The sequence below is a fragment of the Mycteria americana genome, chromosome 11, assembly GCF_035582795.1.
Source record: "Mycteria americana isolate JAX WOST 10 ecotype Jacksonville Zoo and Gardens chromosome 11, USCA_MyAme_1.0, whole genome shotgun sequence".
In the NCBI taxonomy this organism is placed as follows: Eukaryota; Metazoa; Chordata; class Aves; order Ciconiiformes; family Ciconiidae; genus Mycteria; species Mycteria americana.
This window is the reverse complement of record NC_134375.1, coordinates 12,406,810-12,428,780: the sequence shown is the minus strand read 5'-3', so window position 1 is coordinate 12,428,780 and position 21,971 is coordinate 12,406,810. Positions and strand designations below refer to the sequence as shown.

The 21,971-nt window shown below is 44.8% G+C and overlaps 1 protein-coding gene across 1 annotated transcript in view; it reads left to right on the top strand.

Moving 5' to 3' along the window:
• The window catches only part of LOC142415610 (contactin-4), a 194,443-nt gene extending 172,472 nt beyond the window's left edge, over positions 1–21,971 (top strand). The window contains exons 13-23 of the mRNA XM_075514156.1: positions 5,590–5,765; positions 8,240–8,360; positions 10,914–11,072; positions 11,819–11,968; positions 13,107–13,177; positions 14,997–15,231; positions 15,766–15,881; positions 16,354–16,540; positions 17,041–17,153; positions 18,717–18,885; positions 20,099–21,971. Coding sequence (XP_075370271.1) covers positions 5,590–5,765; positions 8,240–8,360; positions 10,914–11,072; positions 11,819–11,968; positions 13,107–13,177; positions 14,997–15,231; positions 15,766–15,881; positions 16,354–16,540; positions 17,041–17,153; positions 18,717–18,885; positions 20,099–20,199 — 1,598 coding nt within the window. The 3' untranslated portion in view covers positions 20,200–21,971. The remainder of the gene's footprint in view (positions 1–5,589; positions 5,766–8,239; positions 8,361–10,913; positions 11,073–11,818; positions 11,969–13,106; positions 13,178–14,996; positions 15,232–15,765; positions 15,882–16,353; positions 16,541–17,040; positions 17,154–18,716; positions 18,886–20,098) is intronic.

Below are 21,971 nucleotides of genomic sequence, written 5' to 3'. Positions count from 1 at the left end.
CAAAATTTCCATTAGCTTCCATTAACCAAACCTAGCAGCATGAAAGTGCAAACAGATTTTGAATAAAGTGAAATGGGCAAGGCTGGAAGAAGAAAGGAAGGAATAAGCCTTGTGAGATCTTGGAAAATTTCCTTATAAGTAGAACAGTCTGAAGGCACTGTTAAGTTTTGGGGGAGATTTCTGATTTCTTCAGTTTTTTACCCTGGATAAATATGTCAAAACCTGAATATTCCCTTCCCTTCATTCTCCTTTGACCTCCTCCTCTATGCTGGGATAGATGTCTAAATAAGCATTCAGGTATTAGGTGCACAGGTTTCGGAAACCAGCATTGGAAATGCTGACATTATCTCCTTTTTTTTAATCTGTCTCTGAGATGCTCAGTTCCACTGATTTGAGGCCAACAACAGGAGCTGTATCTCCTGAGCATGCTACAGTTCAATCTTTTATTATAGTAAAATACTCTATATTCCTTCAGCAGCCAGGGCTGGCAAAGCATATCTCATTGTTTACTAAGCACTTTGATATCCTTAAATGAAAGGCACTGCGGTTATTAGCATCGCTGAATCCCTTCCCTGCAGAGCGGAGCACACAGCCTCCACAGCTGAGCCAAATTGGAAAGGAGCACATTTGGAAACGGGACGCCAAGTAGCAATCTAACGCAGACACGTCTGCCTGTCTCTAGGTGGAAAAAACCCTCCGGTCAGTTGAAATGCTGCTGATGGGCACAGTATATGTGACATCGCTTCTGGCTTTGCCCTGGTCCTCTTGTGTCATTCAAAAGATAATTTGCATGCTCTGGACTGACCTGTTTTTTACAAAAAAAAAAAAAGCATTATCTCCGAGTGTCAGTCACTGATTCATTTTATGTCACTTAAGTCGTGCCACTGTAGATTGTGTCCCACTGCGTCATGTCCTCCAGATCGATATGACACAACACAGCACTGCGTGAGCTACAACAAGCAAACGCAGCGATGCAAAGCTGTTTCCCCTAAACAAGTAATCCCTCCTAATGGACACCCAATCAATAGAAAATCAGGGTGGGATGGTTTCTTTTCAGATTGGATAATTATTACCCTCAGACGGTACCGGTACCCAGGATGTCTGCAGCCTGCTGGTTTGCGGCTCGGAGATGCATCACAGCTTCCCGAAATGAGGCGCGAAATGCAGGCGGCACTAACAGCTAATGACAGGTTCCCTTTAGCAGGGGACGAGGGACAAAGCGAAGCAATTGCAGCCTTCCTGCAGATGGGAAGTGCTGCTCGGCTCTGTTTCCTCTAACAAACTGAAAGCTAGCAAGAAAACTGTGTTAAAATCTCTCGTAATATAAACCAAATACATTAAATCAGGCAGAAGTACACCAATTTCTCTGCAATATGCTGCAGCAGTAAAACTAAGGGATGTAACGCGGGACAAACATAGGTAAGAAAAGCTGCGATCGCCTCAGGGCACCCCCTGGGGAGGCCAGGGCCGATGGCAGCGGCACCCAGCGCTGCGGCCGCGCGGGTCTGCTCCAGCTGAGGCCCAGCACCTGCGCTTCCGCGCTGCTCAGGCCACCTCGGCTCTGGCGGCGGGCTGCAAGCTGAGCCGCTCCGTCAGCTGCCAGCCTGGCTGCCGTGCAAGCAAAACTGCGCGTAAAATAAAAAAGTGCCGTTTCTGTCACACAAAAAGCGTGCTCCTGAAAATGCCGGCGTGAAGGGAAGGCTGAGGGAGCTTTCCTGCTTCCCTGAGCCTTCAGTGACATCTACAGACAGTCGCTAGCCAGCCTGCGGAGGCTACGTCCCGGCAGGCGCCCTGAGCCCTGCCTTGCTCCTGCCCCGCTCAGGGCTGTGCAGGAAAGGTCTCTTCTTTCTCTGTAGCAAAGCCAAGCCCGGGCCAATAAACTCGCTCACGTCTGCTGTCACTGCATTTGCTATACGTACAGGACACCTACTGAATATGTTTGCATGTACAGTGTAGTTATTTTTTTCCCTGTTTCCTATTTGAGACTAAAAACCAGATTATTTTACCTCCTGATGACAGAGGGCTTTTCATCCCCTGAGAGTGTTCCTGCTGGCATGCACTATTCACTTATTTCTCCTCTAAAAACTTCTCAGTAATGCCAGCCGAACTTTCTCAGAAGTGACCTGGAACAATTTTGCTTGCTTTTTGTCTGTTATTTCTGCAGGAGAGCTGGGAAGTGCCAGGCACTGCTTCCCTCTGTGGAGGGCTCAGAAACCTGCAGGCAGCTGTAAAGGGTGATGCTACCAATAGAAATTCTCACCCCTTATCTGCAACTGAATCTCCCAGCCTTATTTTTAAAACTATCTCAAAATGCACTGGAGTGCTCCAAAGGTGAATATCATCTCAAAATATCACTAAAATAACTTTTTTTTTTTTTTTTTCCTAATTAACTGACCTTGGCAATAGTGCCCTTACTGAGCAAAGACATCTAAGGAAAATAACCTGCACTTAGGGGGGACAGGACAGTAACAGAGCATTAAGATCAGCTCTCCCACAGTATCTGTCTCCCTAGACTGCCTCTCTTGCCTTGCAAGTGGACAATAAATAAATGAGTAGCTAGCTTGGAAAAAAACAATCTTTTTTTTATTTTTTACTTGGATGCTAACCAACACAATTTTGGTATCATTAAAGCACTCGCCATAATTTGAAAAGTGCCTGATGTTACAGGTTTTGAAAATGCAAATCTAATAATTTTGATTACCACTTGGCTGTGTATCGCCAAGGTGTGCCTACACTCGGCTGCCCTCAATTGCCTTCTGAATAACATTTTCCATTTGCTGCTCTGCTAGTGCTATTAAAGCGGGGGAGGGGATGGTTTTGTTTTTCAGCTTTCCCAGTCCTTGAGAAGAGATGGGTAAGCATTCTCCTTGGGGTGATTTGTAAAGTGCATTGCTGGGGCTCGCGCTCCTGCTGAGCATGGCTTGGGTCAGAGCCCTCCCTGCACATCGTTTGTCACCAAGCTGTATCAGCCATTCCCATAACCTCCTATGGTAAGCTCCGCGATTGCAATGCTTCTTGACATGATTGGATTGAAACCCTGGGGCCTGATTTTCAGAGGCACCGGGCACTTGCAGTTCCTATGATGTCCACAAGAGCTGTGCTAAGCTGCTCTGGAAAGAAGGTCTTCAGCAAACACCCATGTTTCATTCTCTGTATGTTTATAAACTGTATGCATTGCAGCAGGAAGAATTCGATTTCTGGTGTGGACTCCTCACCTCTTGCAGAAAGTGCCCTGGAGGCGAGGGTTAGCTACAGCAGAACCTTGGTGCTGACACTTGTTAAGGACCACGGCTTACAGGAATCATTACAGGACTCATGTAGGAGAGCTCAGGGCTTTGTGGGAGGCACCCATTTCATCTCGGAGTCAAGTCCTTCATAAATATTTCATACGGGCTTTGAGCAGAGCAGAGGATGAACTTCTGATGCTGAAAGGCATTTCAGTAAGTGATTCTGTGCCTGAGCCCCACTGCAGGTGCGGGCATTTCTGTAGCGTCCTGAGCTTGGGATGCTCCAGGTCTTCTTGAGTTTCAGTAGTAGCAGTTCCAAGTGACTGTAAAATCCTGATACATCAGTTATAATCAAAAACAATGTCATAAGTCTAGGCAAGAATTATGCATTATTTTAGTAACTTGCACTTATACAGCTTTTATCCTGAGAAACTTAAAATGTTTTACTTCTGTTAATTACTTAAGCCTTGTAACACCTACTGTGGTTCTGCTAAGAGTTACTCTGTTTTGTTAGAAGCGAAACCAAAATACAGATGAATTAAATTTGTTGAAGGTAATACAGCCAAGTCCATGTGGACTGAAGCCTGTTCAAGTCAGTGATTAAATCTTTTTCACTACCTCCTGTACACTTTTGGTAAGGTCTTTGAAAACCCAGGAACAGCTTGGCATCCCCTAAATTTCAGTGAGTAGTTCTGCCCAGTACATATCTTTGTTGCTCTATCCTTATTATTTTAGCAGAGGATTAAGCAGTCGGCCAATAGTCCCTGGAAGAAGTAGTTAAGATTTTGGTTTCAGAGAATGAATAATGCCCGTAGTATTTTAGCATGACAGCTGTGCAGAATAGACTTTTGGAATAAGCAAAAATATCTATCTGTATATGATTTTCAGACTTTTGGTCTCATTGTTAAGCAATATTTTTTCTCCTTTTCATTTCCTCTGAGGCCCTGTAGAAAAAAAAACGGCATTTTTGTCAACAGAAATGAAAGACAAATGTTAACTTTAGAGGCAGAGGGAATTCACAGGCACAGATGAGGAGCTGAAGTCTGCATAATGTGTCATGGCTCATCTTTCTGTGCCACCATTTTGTTCGTACTGTGCAACTAAAGTGAAAAATAGACAATTAAACCAGTGGTAAAGGACCCATGTGAACTCCAGCTGTGAATAAGGGATTAGTCCCAAAGCTCCAGGTGGAGCTGGTACATGCTGCTCCCCCTATTTAACAGACAGAACCTGCCACATCACAGATACCCACAGGTTTTGGGGCTTTCCTTTGCAAATGTTGTATTTAGGACAATGCACTTTCTCACCTTTCTTCTGCTTCACCTCCCCAAAAGATTTGCTCAGTTCTTGCTCACCATAACAGGTTTGTTATGGCAGGACCCCTCTCAACCACCTAGCAAAGGTCATCTACCAAAGATCCGTGACATCTCATGTAAGACCACAGAGGTCCTAAAAAGGGAGTCAGTCTGACCTACTGACTGACCCAAATCAGCTGCACGTCAGGCAGAGGAGTTACTACACCCAGAGCCACGACTTACCCCAAAACCCCTCTGTCTGACATTACTACAGGACTTGGCTTATTGGGGCAGAGGTTTGGGTTCCATGGTGTGAAAGGTTTGGTTGGTATCACTCAACGTTTATACTTATTCTTTGTGTGGGTCCTCCTCACACAAAGAAAACTACCTGAATTTAAAATGTAAAACCATCCATCAGACAGCGAACATGGCTAGTATTCTAAACAAACACCAAGTTCTCAGTAAACATAACAAACAACAATTATGTTAGTTTAATCTTTCCCTTTTCAGGTCCAAGCAGGTATCACTTATGTTTTTAATACACCCTTCTTCATTCCAGTTTTGGAGATTTACATTGAGAGAGTTTTGTCAAGGCAGCGTTTAATATAAGAGCAACAAAACAGGGGTTTTTAATAACCATGGTGACCAAATTATGACTGTGAAACCAATTTTTGGAGTAAGAAGATTCAAATAAAATAATCTCTGTTCTCCAAGATCTTTCAAAAATTTTAACCCAGCCTTTCAGATCTGCTACACTCTTTTCCAGCCTTTTCTCCTTGCTCACCTGGATTGTGGCTAGAAGAGGATTCTGGAGGATTTATTAATGGTGTTTCAATCTAACGAAAAGAGAAAGGTATTGGAGGATAAAATAAAAAATGTGATAGTTCACTCATTGCGCTAAGGATCTTCCTAAGTGATCACTGCAAATTTTTCAAAAACATTCTGGTGGCAATGCTGCGGTTGTGGTAGACTGCTTAGGATCTTTTTCAGCTCTACATCTCTCTCCATTTCTCAGGAGCACAGGATTAATGCTTCCCCCCCCGCCTTGTTTTCTTTGTTGTTTGTAGATCCAACCCGGGTTATGGTGTCACCTTTCAGCATGGATGTCACTGTTGGAGAAAGCATTGTCTTGCCTTGTCAGGTGTCTCACGATCACTCACTAGATATCATGTTCACCTGGTCATTTAATGGACACCTGATAGACTTCGAAAAAGATGGGGATCACTTCGAAAGAGTTGGAGGAGTAAGTATTAATACTAAAGCAATCTCCTCGCAGTAATAAAAGCAGGTAACACAGAAAAGGGCTGCTAATAGAAGGAATGGATTTGACTAAGTTAATAGTAGGAGACGTTACCTTGTGTCTTGTAGACTGAGAAGATAAACATTGCCAGTATACTACTTCGTTACAGTTGGTGTAGAGTTGTTATAATTGCTTAATGACATGACTTAAATCTGCTTGCATGAACGGTGCGTTCACATTGCAGTGGGATGTGTGTCAGAAGACCTCATTGCAAAAAACTGCTTTCTCATTCAAGGAAGAAGTCCATAATAGTTTTTCTCTGACTGTAACAGTAAAAGAAATGTAAAACATAACAATTGTAGAACTTTGTATTTATACAGAAAACAGCAGGAAATGAGATTATACCCCCAAATTCGTTCAGGCAGTGTTTGTTGGCATGTTTATCTGTCTTGGTCTGTGTCCTCCTCTTGTGACCACATGCTTAGAATAAGTATTTTTGCTCTACACGAAGTAGCCTGCATAGTATTACAAACATCACCAACCGTCAGAGATGACATTTCTTTTCAGTGTCACCTGTGCACGTTTCCTGGCAATGTCACATTGGTATCTTTGGGTTGGTTGGTTGTTCACGGGAAACCCAGTCAGTACCCACTGACAATGCAAACTTTTGCAATGTCCAGAGAATTGTTTATTTGAAGGTTGAAAAGATCATGTTCGTGGAAATGGGATAGCTGGGAGAGGAGTCAGGTGTGAAATGATGGTTAGACTGCCCGTTAAATACAGCCCTGGCCACCGCTGTCGCTCAAGACTGTAATCAAGTGGCAGGTACAGGGAAGAAAAGGTGGTGAAGGTAGGAATTACTTTCCTTTGTTAGGAGAGGAGAAAATCTGCTTGGGTTATTTGCTATTTTCTGCCTCTCTAGGAAGGTTTAGGACTGGAGAGCCCACAGCAAGGTAAGGGTACCTGTGATGGTCCTTCCCTGCTTGATTTTCTCTGCTTTTACCTCAGTTGTAAGGGGCAGGTTGTTTCAGCTTTTCTAGTAGTTTTAGATTTTCTGAAGATGTTGTGGCATGAATTTTGGGAATCGGAGAGGGTCAGTGCTATAGGAGGTACCTCAGGACGCCGTCTATTAGAAAGGGGGTTCACACGAGGAGGTAGCACGTCTGTCAGACCTGCCCCAGCTTCTCATGCCATTCTTCTGACTAAAAATAATTTCCAAATAATTTTTACTAAAAGAGGAGCAGGGATTTCACAGGCTGTGTCGAAAGATGGGTAAAAAGTTTGCTTTCCTTTGTAACCATAATGTTTTCCTTTGCAGTTCAGTTTTCATCTAATTTAGCCTGTTGCGTGTTAGGCAGGACTTGGGGAGTTTAATTTCTAATTTATTTGCAATTTAAAAATCTTTTCTCATCCTTCTTCATGAATTTTTTTCCACTTGTGTTGGGTGAAGGTAGCAAGAAAAAGATGGAAAGAAATGCAACAAATTTTCAGCAGAGGTAGAAAACTGGAAGGGGTTTTGCATGTTGCTCTAAGGGAGGTTTTACAGAGACACGTGCTCCGCTGGGTTTCAGGCAGACTGGCAGTCCGTGTTTACATTTGTCAGGAGTGAAATTTAATGCTGAAAGGAAAAGGAAATACAATTTACAAGCCTTGCTGTTATCCCCCCAAAAAATCATTAAAAGATGCACTTAAAGATTGATGCCTAGGGCGCACATCAGCAGCGACGGCTCTTCCCGGCGACTGTGCCTGATTGGCCTGCAAAGCTAAAATTACAAACTCTATTAATATTCTTCAGTCAGAAAGCCACAATCACAAGGTTACGCTGAGATTTCTAATGTATCGAATGCTTTGTGTCTGGAGAAAAATTTAGAGAGAGTTTTCAGCTTCCTATACATACAGAAACCTAATTAGTTCTATTCAACAGTTAATCAGACATGCACTTGGCATTTGGAAAACAAATTACCGCTGTTAGGTGATGCAAGATTTCCTCGGAGAGTGCTGTTCTCGTGATCTTTAGCACAAAAACGCCGGGCAATCAAAATACTGGCTGTAATACAAAGCCGTGAAACTATTGCAGATGTCCCATAATTTGGGCTGGTTTTCACTTACGAAATAGATGTAGACACAACCTGGGCGTCTGAATACCAGAGAGGCTATAAATTGGATATCCAGAGAGATAAAGGAGGAATCGGAGCGAACCTGCCCTACATAAGCCTTGTCACATTGTTTTAATGGGGAAACTGCTTAACGGACCCAAACCAGGCTCCCCTGCCCCTTGTAGGAGCCGTAATTTTAGAAACGCTCCCGCTCTTATCTTCAAGGCAGACTCACATAATTTTAATAGGCCACGGCTTGCATTACTAATGTTTTCATCAGCCAGTGTAAAGTAAATCCATTAGTCACAGTGTCCTTCATGTGATAATGATGTTTAGCACTCATTAAAAAGTAATTGTAACCACTTTTCCCTACTTTATCAGCAGGATTCAGCTGGTGATTTGATGATCAGAAGCATCCAGCTGAAGCATGCTGGGAAATACGTCTGCATGGTGCAAACAAGTGTGGACAAGCTATCGGCTGCTGCAGACCTGATTGTAAGAGGTATTTGAATTTTGTTACTGCTGTTGTTGTTGTAAAATTTCTTTTTTTTTCCTATCTTCTGCTCCTGGTAAGACAATTCCTGGGTTCAGAGACATTCATTGGGATCCCAGCATCTTGTAATTGATCTAAGAAATAAGCTCTAAATACACACTGGGGTTCACAGTACATTTTCAAACAGTGCATATAAAGATTCTTCCATATATACATACTCATACAACAGACACACAGCACAGATAAACACACTAGTACATGTTCACGTCCTGAATGCAAAACTTGCCCCAAGCTCCTTTGTTTGATAAACTGTGCAGCAGAAACAGTATCCAGCTTATTCACTGCATGTCTGCCCAGCAAGATTGTTCCATTTCTAGAATAAACATGATTTAGTAACTTCACTGATATTTCAAGATCTATTCATTACCATACACAGGTGATCTGTAAGTATGACTTTAACAGAGATGCAATTAGTTAACCTGAGTCTGGATCCTTACAATAAATATGATATGTATATTTTACTGCTCGTTAGCTTTGAGGAAAGCAAACTTTGGTGCTGCTCTGTACCTGCTACCTTCAGTTCTCGTAGACCCCAGCAAAATCATAGTTCGCACGTTCTCCATGTAGCATAAGTTCTCAGGCAACTCGGTGAAAGGAGGAGAGCATGAAAAAGCAGTAAGAAATTCCCTCTTTATCAAAGCTGTGTCAGGGTAAAATGTGCGAGATTAGGCCCTGAACTTTCATTGAGAAACCTGCCCTTGTCTGTACCTGGGTGTTTCTTGTTATCCTCATAATATCCTAATGCTTTTTACCACGTTTCCCCGTAGGCGTATGAACGCAGACGTTCTTAGCCATGTGCTGTACAAAGAGCTGGGCCCCTGGAGGCAGCGAAGCCGCTGCTCTCCTCCCCAGGAGGTTGCTCCCCATTACGCTGACTCTTGGGTTTTTGCTGCAGCATGATTTCAGATGAATTTTTTTTTGTTTTGCACAAACATTTCAAAATAGCCTGCTGATGGGTGCTTTGGTAAGGTAATTTCCTTAGTGCTGGCTCTGTAAACAAACAGGAGGAACATTAAATTCTCACAAGAAAATGACCCTTGATGATGGTAAAAATACTGATCTTGTCGCTCCCTAAAAACGTGATCGGGGACGTCTCCATCCAGGCCAGTGCTTCCACGGCTGCACGGAGAGTTGTGCTGTACTGTCTCACCGACTGCATAAAAACTGGGAAATATCCCTGGGCTGTGAGACTGGACGGGGAGGTGAATAGCTGGTGCATAAATAGAGCCTTCAGAATAATTTTTAGAAGTTTTTTAAATATTGGGGTTATGTCAAAATGGTAAGAGATTAGATACTAGAATAAAAATCCATTATTTATGTCAGGGAATATCAAACAAGAGCATACAGAAGTAACCCCTGGCACCGGTACATGCAGATCAGCCCACTTGTTCAGGATGGGGTTTTTTTACACCATCAGAACAGGAGAAGCGTGTGTCTGTCAGGAGCCCCAAAATATTTGGTGAATCGGTAACTGGTAATTTTTCCCTCTCTTGCCCTACTGTAGCCTGCACCCTGCAAAGAAGCATATCCTGAAATGTTGGGAAAAGCCATGGTAATTCCAAGACATGAAATGACGACAGTTTGTTTCAGCCTCTGCCAAGCAGTAGGAGTAATTTGTGACAGATCCAATGAAATTTCATTTCTCTGGTGTAACTTCGGTGGGGACCGAAGGAGCTGACTGCTCCATGAGGCTGCGTTGCGTGCCTACTCCCCCCAGCGAAACAATTTAAAGTTTTAATTTCTGAGAAATTAAATCTGGCTAGACCTGCTGAAACTTTCATTTTAAAGACAGGATATTGGAAGGTTTCAGGGTATTTTAGGTAGTTAAACATGTCCAGCTCTCTGAATATCATATGAGAATAATTTTATTCCAAAGAGTGACTTGCAAGAGGAGAGTTTGCTTGAGATGGTGCTTTTGGGGAGAGACTGCACCTCAGGTACCACTACTGACAGCAATGGCCATATGATACAGGAGAGATGTCCTCTCTGATCAGTATGTCCTACAGTGCTTTACTGGTTAAAAGGGACTCAGCAGTGTAACAGAAAATACTGGTCCACACTCGGACACGATGCTAATTACAGGCAGGTCCTTTGTTCTTCACCAGCCTCTGGGTGCATCCAAGCTGCAGCCAAAAATCGTACTTGTACGTAGGCGGGTCCTAAAGCAGCAGACGCGAGATGGCAGAGCTGATCCCGAGCGCTGCAGCGGGCGCCTTGCCGCGCTGCTGGGTAGCTCAGGCATGCTGGGGGGCTCGGTGCTGCTGCTCACGCGGAGGCACCCGGGCGCTGCGGGTGAAGCTGGTGATCTGTGTGTTCGTCTGTCGCCCCGTGCCTCCCAGTCTCATCCAGGCAATGAGAGCTGCTAAAACACAGCTGGGGCTGCGGTTAACTGCTCCGTAGGGACTCAATTACCTCTGTCCTGAGTAAGGGAAGAAGACCAGAGTGCTCCTTCCTCAAGCCACCGCGAAGCTCCGAGCACCCCTCCTGTAATTCTTCCAACAGGTCCCCCAGGTCCACCGGAAGCTGTGACAATAGACGAAATCACCGACACCACTGCTCAGCTGTCCTGGAGGCCAGGAGCAGACAACCACAGCCCTATCACAATGTATGTCGTGCAAGCAAGGACCCCCTTCTCAGTGGGATGGCAAGCGGTGAGCACAGGTAGGTCCATCGCCTGGCCTCCAGAGAGCTCCGCTGATGGAAAACGCATCCATCGGGACCTATGCACAGGCCGAGTGGAGCAGCTCGGCACCCTGAAGTGAAAAGTAATTTCTCTGGCTGCAGAGCACTGGTCTTATTAACTAGTTTCAAGTTTGGCAACCCAAAGATTTAGGGTCCAGTCAGTGCTATTACTCATCCATTTTTCTCATGAAGGTTTAAGAGAAAACAGAATGATTTCCTATCTTTTGTTGCCGCGCTGGAGATATACAACAGTAATTGTGGTCTATAAAGACATCCCTCAGGGACAGACCATGTCATCTGGCCTATCTTTAAGTAGAATTATTTTCCTGATAGAGGGAAAAATCCTATGATGTAATAGCTCATTCCGTCAGAGGTTAATTTTGTTCCAGTAGCCATTAAATAGAGGGAAAACTGTGTTTTGAAAAGAGAAAAACAAAAACCCTTTAAACCTGTTGTCTTGACACTTTGTTTTCAAAAAGTGGCAATTTAGGAGAAACTCTGTAATAGCAGGAATTTCTGTGCTAAAAGCACAATGTTTTAATGCTGCCTCTTTTACTTCTTTGGCAGTTAACAAAATGTCAGAAAAATCCTGTTGTCAATCCTTATTCACTTTGTATTTACATTAGTCCCTCACTTTTAAGGGTATCAGCTAATGACCTTTTCTCAGCAGTCCTTAATACTTTTAGTGGTTTTCGTTGCACTCCTGACCTGTGGCTGCCTTCTAGTTCCAGAGATCATCGATGGCAGGACGTTCACAGCGACAGTGGTGGGTTTGAACCCTTGGGTTGAGTATGAATTTCGAGTAGTTGCTGCCAACCTGATTGGGATTGGAGAACCCAGCAGGCCTTCAGAGAAGAGAAGAACTGAAGAAGCTCGTAAGTAGCAGTGGGCAACTGAGTTAAGTCTTGTTGAGTAAGCGCTCATCAGTGTTGCACTGGAGGAAGCTGAGGAGCACTTTCTGCGCCCATCGCTCTCCTCCCTCGTGGCATGTTATTTGTGTGCACAGAACGGGCAGTAGAAGTTGTGGAGCTCCTGATGGGCTCTTTTGCTCACTCCATGACTCCTGGATGTATAGGAAGACTTCATCCCCTTTTCCTGCAGAAAGCAACGCTTTTCCAAAAAAAAGGTATTTGGGCAGGGTTTTTTGGAAAATACTGCCCAGTATCCATTGATGAGAGAAATGAACTCTGAGAGTAGTCCCTCTGGTTTCCCATGATCAATGTGATGGAAACTCCGGAGCACAGACTACAGCACCTTGAGAGCAGGAGTTTGAGCTTCACAGCTAGAGAGTTGGCAGGCCCTTGATGCTGGGGGCTTCTGTGGGTCTCAGAGTAACTTGGACCTCACCCTGTGGGCCATCAGCATTAGAGCAACCACCCTGGGCTGCCCTATGGGTTGGATCATTTCATAGGCTTACTGAAGATCTGTCTTCTGTGACCCTCTTCCGGACACGCTGCTGCCTCGTGGAACCACGCTACATCTTCAGCCTGCTGCAGGCAAGCTTACGGTGGTCTTCAGTAGTGCCTGTATTCAGGGATTTCAGCACAAGCTACGAGCCTTGAGAGCTTTAATGCTCCTGGATGTTGTCCCTGTCTTTTGGTCTGGCAGAAAGGGGTCACGGCAAGAAGTAGGCTCAGCATGGTGGCTGCAGGGATATGTGCCTCGGTTATGGGAAGCCCCTGGTATGTGGCTCCTCTGTTCCGTTTTAGCCTGTAATGGAACAGAATATGAAATAGGAAAATAAATAAAAGCCCTTTTTAATGGAAGATAAATGTTTAAACTAAACAATTAGTGACTGAATACACAATTTAATTGACATATTTTTCATATACTATTATTGACATACTTTTAATGTGCTGTTTGCCATGGCAAATTAGTCATTTCCTAATAGCTTTTCCGGTACCCAGCAGGGAAAGGCCGGCAGAGTCCTGTTGCTGTGTAGGTCTGTTTCATTTCAGCACACTTTTCTGGTTTCAAAGTTGCCATGTGCATCTTCTGCATCTTTTTTTGCAGTTCCTGAAGTGACCCCAGCTAACGTCAGTGGTGGCGGAGGGAGCAAGTCTGAGCTGGTCATTACTTGGGAGGTAAGTGGAGTCCAAACCGAGACGAAAATTAATACGGTCCCGATCTAGATGTGCCCTTTCACCCCAGACCCCAGTGAAGCTTCTGCAGATTGCAAACGGTTTGTGGTAAAAAAGCCCAGATTGTCTGATAAAATAGCCCAGCTATTAAAATTGAGCTACACCCTGTCCCTCACCCCAGGCCCCCACGCAAGGAAGCCAGCAGAGGAGTGCTGTGCAGGGACCGGGCTGTGCATCGCTGCTTTGACATGAGCTCAGCCCCCCAACTGTCAGCACATCCATATGCATACGGCAAAATGTGGATGGGCAGAATCCACCTGAGAGATAAAACAGAGTTTGTGAGGCCAGGCTCGGCACGTCCTGACCTGGTTGAGAACTGTGGCTGGCTCCGAGCCTTCAGCCCTATCCCTGCACCGGGTTCCACGGCAGCAAATAGTTAAGAGTTAGCACAACGCATTGCATGCTGGCTTTCGTTGCTGCTAATGAAAGCCAGCAAGAGGAGATACAGAGATGAAAAATGTTTAATATTCCTTAAGGCAGTCGGGGTTAGAACTTTAGTCATTTGTCTGCTCATATTTTCATGTTATGATGCGATGCAGCTGGCATATTTTTCCTAATAATGAACTTCACTAGACATGCTAACACTTCCACTTAGCACTATTTCTGACCAAGCTGGCAGAATGAATCGCCAGAGATATTTTTAAGGTTATTAAAAAGCTATAAATGGGCTTTTGTCCTTACCACACAGCTCAATGTGCTAAATTTCCTCCTCCATTGGACTAATTAGCTACGCCATGTCTCCTAAAGATACAGCAATATGTTTCAAAAACACACATGGCAAGAACATCAGCCATGACTTTGAGTTGTAATTTGCACAAAATATAATTTGTATTTTGATAGAACAGTCAGTTTACTCTTTTAAATGTCCAGAGGCCTTTTCTTTATGGTCTGGTGTATTTTTTGAGCCTTACAATACAGACTAAGCAGCAGTCACCAAAAGTAACCCCTGCACATGCTTAAGCACCGTGGACATCTGTGGGAGAGTGGCCCATAATTACAGATTATTTTAATACATTGAAGCTTTGGCTTTTGATGCAGCTTTTAGGGGGCTGCAAGCCTGAGACTAGGAAGTGTCAGTGTGTCCAGCAGTGACCTGGAGGTGACAGGTTGTTTCTTCTAGCTGTTACCTAGCACTTACCTGCCCTTCTCCATCATGTTTGTGACAAGTCACTCCCTGCCATTGCGGTCTCTAACAGGTCACGTCACACGGGATGTGGATAGTCGGCTGACCTGGTCTGGGTCACTGTGTAGCAATGGGCCAGCAAGGGACCACCAGCCCCACGCTGGCTGCGACATTGCCAGGATATGTTCTTCAGGGCTTCACGTGTGATTCCAAAGACGTGAGAGCTGCTGCACGTGTACTGGAAAAGCAGGAACCACGTCCTTGGTTCACCCCACCAAACCTCAGCCTGTTAGTCACTGCACTGCCTAAAATCACTTACATTGTTGCTGGAGGCTCCATCTAGTCAGCGAAGGAAGGTGGACACCTACGAAGATGAATTAAGTCTTAAACGAAGTGTCTTCTGGAGGTGCTGCTTCCCCCCCTGACTACGGGGAGCTCGTGGAGCAGCAAGGCTCTAGCACAGTCAGGATGGGATGAATTCAGGTTAGATGTGAAGTAGGGCTCCAGCCGCCTCCTGTCTCTAATGCTCTATTTAGACAGTAGCTTTAGAAGGAGCAAGAGCAATAGCCAGCATGCAGACAGAGATAAATGCGTGCCATTGCTGAAAGCACTGTTTCTCCTCGGTCTGCCTGCCCACAGACAGTGCCCGAGGAGCTGCAGAACGGAGGCGGCTTCGGGTACGTGGTGGCCTTCCGCCCCTTCGGCACCATCAGCTGGATGCAGACTGTTGTGGCCTCCCCAGACGCCGCAAGATACGTCTTCCGCAACGAGACCTTGCCACCCTTCTCCCCCTACGAAGTTAAAGTGGGAGTGTACAACAACAAGGGGGAAGGGTCGTTCAGCCCCGTGACGGTCGTCTACTCGGCAGAGGAAGGTAGAGCCAGGAGCCCACCCCACCGCCTCTCCCTCCTCCCTGCCAGTGGACGCGGGGAGGGTGCCTGGGTCTGAAAGGGTTTAGTATCCACCTTGACATATCCTTTGATACCTAATCCTTGTTCTGATTTATAATAAATGGCGAGCCGTGATTAATTCTTTTGATAGTCATTAAAATAACATTAATCGTAATGAAATCTTTTGATATTAATGGAAAAGTAATATGTAATCTGGAAAGAATTCCGCTGAGATTTAGTATGAATTAATGTCCACTGATTAGAAAATGTTCCCTCTTGTCCTAATTACAGTACATGGTATCCTGGGTTGAGTTTAGTAATGACATCTTATTATTTCTTAGGCAGAGGAGAAGTGCCGTCTGGCACAGACTGACAGGCCATCGTTTTGAAATGTGGAAGTTTGTTTTGGTGGCATGCCTCTTTTCTCGTGCAATGAAGAAAATAAATCCCTTGAAGTCTGGGACTGACTGAACATAAAATTGAAAACTCTTAATTTTATTTTTAACTCCTCTACTCAGAGCCGACGAGAGCCCCAACCACTGTTTTGGCCAGAAGTCTTTCTGCCTCAGACGTTGAAGTTTCTTGGGCTCCCCCTCGGGAGAACCAGCACAAAGGAAGAATACAGGGATATGAGGTATGGAAACCCAACGCAGCATCCTTTCAGTACTAAGCGTTGAGGAGATGCGGAGATACATCATGGGCAGTCATTGCAGTGCTGCTCCTGCCTGCCATGGGGCAGGTGGGTTCCTGTGGTGCGTTTGCTTCCTTTTGTTTCTTCAGTATGTGGAGATCGCTCTCACATGGTAAACAATTATACATCTTATACATCTTTCTGTGTGTGATCTGGCTGAAAATGGAGAGCAGAGCTTGCTGGGGGAAACCTGCGTGAATGTGCTTCCATGGCCAGGCAGCATCTGAGGTCCTGGGGAGGGAGCGCTGCAGCCAGGCTGCTTTCTAGCAAGGAACAAGAAGGGATTGTAACAGGGTGCGGGATCTGTCCCTGTGGCACTTGCACTTTGGGCAGAAGTGCCAGAGTTAGCGCTGGAAATGACCGGGTGCTGCCAGCCCACAGCTGGAGGTAAACACGTACGTGCTCTGCTTCTCAGGTCAGATGTTGGAGACACGACGAAAAGGAAGAAAATGCAAAAAGGATTCGAACAGTTGGCAATCAAACGTCTACAAAAGTCGGCAACCTGAGAGGTAACGCGCTGTATCACTTGGCAGTCAGGGCGTACAACACGGCAGGGACCGGCCCCTCCAGTGCCGCGGTCAACGTCACAACCAAAAAGCCACGTGAGTGTTTGCGAGGACGGGGGGGCTCTTGCCTGGGAGGGTTTCTGCCAGCACTCCCCTCTCTCGTTTTCAAGCTTTCTCAGGTCTGAAGGAGCTGTCAGACTTTTCTTTGCCAGGTTTTTGTGCAGAAGACTTACCAGCCTTTTTTTTTTTTTTTGTAAGGCTCTTCCCCGTGTTAAGTAAGCAGAGCATGCAAAACTGAAATCACAGCTGTGCAGGAGAATTAAATATTTATCTCATCGTTCAAGAGGGCTTTTTTCTTCTGGTCTCGGGCATGTTGAGCAACTGACTGAATCCTTTTTTCATTTAGAACACTGTGTTATGTCACCCCTCCTCTGACCTTGAGGACACAGATCAGTGAAACAGCTCATTAGCTTTCCAGAGCGATAGGACTCTGGGCACGCTCAGCTATGCTGGTAGAAGCCTCATCGGTACTGGGAGGGATCCAACTGGGAAATGGTGCTCCTTAGTAATACAGTGCCGTGTATATCTTGGTATAGCACCGAGTCAGCCCCCCGGGAACATCATATGGAATTCATCGGACTCCAAGATCATACTGAACTGGGACCAAGTGAAAGCACTGGACAACGAGTCAGAAGTGAGAGGCTACAAAGTGAGTATTTTGTCAGCGCAGGCAGCTGGACAACACTGCCCTGCACCACCTTCCTCGCCACCCCCTGGGCCTGCAGTGAATCCTCACTAAGCTTCAGCTGTCGCTGGATTTTGGTATTGGGCTATAGGTAACATTTCCATGAATCCAGTGTCAAGTTGGGGTTTATAGTAAGACCAGAAGAGGTGTTTGGCATGGTACTTGCATGCTTTTCCAGGTTAAAACTGGAGCATTCCTCCAGAAACAGAAGCCATACCTGTGTAGAGTGAGCACGTTCTGCTGGCTGCTCGCCCTCGCCCCAGCAGTGCTCACCCCTGCGAGCCCCCGTGCGGGTCTCAGCCCACGGACCTTCACCTGCTCCTTCCCTCCGAAGCTCCCACCGGCAGGACTGCTCTCCTGCCGTTGGTGGAAACCTTCCAAAGGCTGTAGTTGACTCCTTAATTGCAGCTAAATAAAATGCTTTTTTAATAGCTCCCATTTTCTTCAGAAAGCAAAGCCAAAAGGAAAAGAAAGAGAATTCTCAGTAGCAGCAGTTTTAATAGGGTATAATTTAACTGGAGCGAAATCTTGGGAAGAATTCAGCTCTATCACCTTACACAAGGGTTTAATTTGGCCCAAAGAAGGCATTGGTGTGCAATTGCCAGCCGTTGCCTTGAGGGTTGAGTTGTGCGAACATTTTCCACCAGAGCTTGAAACGATGAAGAGCCTGGACATGCTTCGTATTTTGTTCACAATCTGAAATGCCGGCAGCAGCAGCTTTGCGAGCCTGTGCCAGTTCTCCTGAATTTCTGCACTAACTTTTAAGTATCTTTGGTGCACTGTATTGGATTATCAAAAATAAGTGATTCCTCAGGGTTTTTAGTCAAAATGCCAGATGAACCTCAGCAGTTTGGACCAACTTTTCACTACCTATTTTAGGTTTGAAAATCAAATTAAGAAGTCAATTGAAAGAGGGTGAGAGAGACTCGTCACCCTGAAAAAGCAAACTCCATCTATCGGGTTTCTAAAAAGTCCTCTTTTAACTTACTGTTAGGATAACAGATTGATTTCTTTCCTGAATCATAGCAAAACGTTTCCATTTTTCTTCTTTTTTCCTATAAATCTTATATTTTATGTCATGATTTATGATCAAAATTAGTAGAATTCCCAGATCTTAGAAGTAACTCAAAAAAGCCAGTTATTCTGGGAAGCCGTCTGTGGCACTGCATCAAATACCCCAACTCAGTTTCCTGAAGAAACTTAATAAGTTTTGGCCTTGGGATTTATTTTAGCTTGACCAAGCTAAAGGTTTCGCTGAGGGGCTCTGCCAGGTACTGGGGCTACGTTTCATGCTGCACATCGGCATCACCCTCCTCCCAGTGTCACCTCCCCATCCAGGTACAGTCACCGCTGTGCTGGTGTGGGTCCCCAGCAAAAACCCCTGGGGGGTCCGAATGGCCCCTCTGTGACCAGACCGGGTGTCTGAGCATCAGAGGCAGGAAAAGAGCAGCAGCAAATCTGGACGCCCTGAGGGCAATGGACATCTCTGCCGCTTCTGCCTCCTCTTCTCTCTCCCCTTCGCTGCAGGTTTTGTACAGGTGGAACAGGCAGAGCAGCACATCTGTAATAGAAACGAATAAAACCTCCGTGGAGCTCTCCCTGCCGTTCAACGAGGACTACATCATAGAGATAAAGCCGTTCAGCGACGGGGGTGACGGCAGCAGCAGTGAACAAATCCGAATTCCAAAGATATCAAGTAAGGACAGGAGAACCTGGGGTCGGTGCCCGCTCCTGCCGCTGCTGAGCCGCGGGGAGCCACCGTCCCCAGCCCCTCTCCTCCTCGCCCGCTGGCAGGGCAGACCTGCTTCACCCCAGTCACTGTTTGCGTCTACAAACGGGGACGAACCAGAGCCTTGAAGCTGAGCAGGGGCAGGCTGTAGGTCTGGCCATTTCCCAGGCAGGGAGCTGAAACCCAGGCTCACCCGGGACCGTAGTCATTCCAGCCCACGTTTCTGATTTCATCCTGAGTCAAGATTAAACCGTAAGACGCGCCATCATAAGTAATCATATTTGTATTTAAGATTTCTAGACACTTTCCACTCTCTTACTTCCATACTTACATATATATGTTGAAAATATTGTTGCACTGCAATTCACTGTAACAAAATACAAAACGTGGTGTTCAGAGGCTTTTAAATTTATAAGGCTACTGTATAGCCATATTCCATTGTGTGTTGGATGCATAAATATTTATTTAGGGAAATGAGGTTGTGTAGAAAAACAAACAGAAAAAGAGAGTATTTTATTACACAACATTGCTTTTGCAAAGTCTCCACGTCCCATCTTCCATTAATAATGCCACAGTTTATAAGCTGCATTAAATCAGGAGCCTCTGCAATGCAGGAATACGGCATTAAAATTGCAGCAATGTAAAAAACTCTGGGTGAGATCAGAATTATCTCCACTATAGTTGTACACTGTGGCTATATAAACCATACAGAAGAATTTAATCAGCAGACACAGGAGAGCGAAGGAGAGCAGGAACACATGCCAGTTCCTATTTGGCTCAAGGCAGTGGGCCACAGAGCAGGTATGCAGCTCCTCCAGGACATGGACCGTGCCAGGCTGGTGCCATAAGTAACAGCTTGAATATAGTACAAATGTAAAAAAAAGAGTAAGTAAACAGGCCATGAAGTGATCTAATCGTGAAAGTAGCCTCAACACAACAGCGGCAGGAGTTTTAAGTTAAACCAAAAATTCAGTTAGAGAGGTGAAACCCGGTAAACGGGAGGTTATCGAAGCAGGAGGAGGGGACTGCGCGTGGGGTCCGACCTGCCCGGGAGCCACCCGCCTCCTGCCACCACCGCGCTTCATCGGAGGAAACAGAATTAAAATCTGGGGGGGGAGAAGTTTGGGTTAATGAACGCTGCTCTCCTCACTTACCTTCCCCCTCTCTCTCCTTTGCTCAGATGCGTACGCGAGAGGATCCGGCTCTTCGACCTCCAACGCCTGTACACTGTCAGCCATCAGCACAATAATGATATCGCTCACAGCTCGGTCCAGTTTATGACAAAAATTACACAAAGGACTTCTTGTTTATAATATAAGCAACATTTAGCTAGTTGTTCTGAAGACACCCAGTACTAAGTAATATTGTGGTTTGAGTACATCTTACTACTGGAAAAATGTTTATGCTTCTTTAGGAATGGCATTATACAGTACTTCCTCAAAGCAAATATAGCTTTGTCTGAAGTTTCCTTGGAAACTCTGCAATGCACTGAAAACATCTGTAATATGATGTTACCAAAGCAGTTTACATATGTCCTTATATGCATATTTTTTATTATATATTTAGTGTTTTATAGAATTTTTTAAAGTTAACATATGATGTAGATATTAATTTTTCCTCTGCTATAAAATGCTATGGACGGCATTATCATGAAAATATTGTTTGGAATTTTTTCCTTTATGACAGAGAGTTCAAAGTTGTTCTTAGTAATTTGGCTGCAACTTTACTGTACAGTTTTACAAGGCTACGCAAGGCAGAACTGTTCCAGATTCGGTTCGTAATGCGGCTGTATTTAAATGGCAGTTACGATGATTCTTGTGTTAAATCAAGTGCTTATAACACACAAGATGTTACATTTTATTCAGAGGTCTAAGCAAGACGAACTCGAAATACTCAGTAAGAACACTATAATCTTGAAAAAATACATGAATTTTGGTTGTTTGTGGACTACAGGACCTGTAGCTAATGTTCTGGCATCATGCGGGAAGGGTCCATTTTTACTGTCTTGCAATAGCTTTGTCTTTATCATAATTAGCATTAAATTGGGTAGGAATGAAGATACTGCAAAGATGCGATCTCTGCCTCTAGTGACAAAAAGGGACAGGTACCCGAAGGAGCGAACCATGCGGTTCTCGCCTTTGGGTGTAAACCCAGCTAAATCCACCTCGCTTTGGGGGATTTTATTCCAAGGAAATTAGAACACAGCGACTCTGAGACGTAAAGCTGCCCTGGGTTCGTTGTCTGAACACGCGCTTGCTTTCCACGTGCATTGGAACATAACTCATCATCCTTCGTAACTCCACTATATAGAAAACGCTTAGGAAATCTGGTCTGAACGCGAACATCAGAGGAGCCGTGCCGTGCTTCGGGGAGCGCCGCGCGGCAGCCGGGGCTCCCACGGAGGTGCAGGTTGTCTGCGGGCAGGTGGGATCTCCCGGTAGTTCTCTGCTAGGAAGTCTGTGTTTCTTTAGAAACTCTTCGTAGATGCCTGAAGGCAAAATAAGAGTCATGCCGGAAAACGACAATATCCACAGCAAAATAATTCTTCTTAAGAGAAGGACTGTTTGTTACTACGGGGTAATTTTGTAAGTTCACTCAGATGGGATAATGCTAGTAAAAGGCAACGGAATTTTCTATAAAATTTTCAAGTTTAAATGCGCTGCAGTGGTTTATTATTATTTTTTTTCCTGATAGCTTGAATTTGCCTGTAAGTTGTCTTTTTTGCTTACAAAATAATACAGTTAACTTTTAGACCTTCTAAATATATTTATTCAGTAACTCATAATCAGGATTCCACTTGTGTAAAAGTCAGGGGTGTTGACCAGAGAAATATTGTCAGTATTTCAAGCTGTGTTCCTTTCTTAGTTTGATATGGTTACTTCTATGTAAAAAAAAAAAAAAGAAAAACAAAAAAAACACAAAACCAAGAAAAATGGAACAAAAAAAAAGCTTCTGTAGTTTTCTCCCCAGTGTAAATGATATTTATCAGTGATCTAGCAGATGTAATCTTTTTTTAAAGGTATTGGTAATAAATATTCCGTCATTTGTAAAGA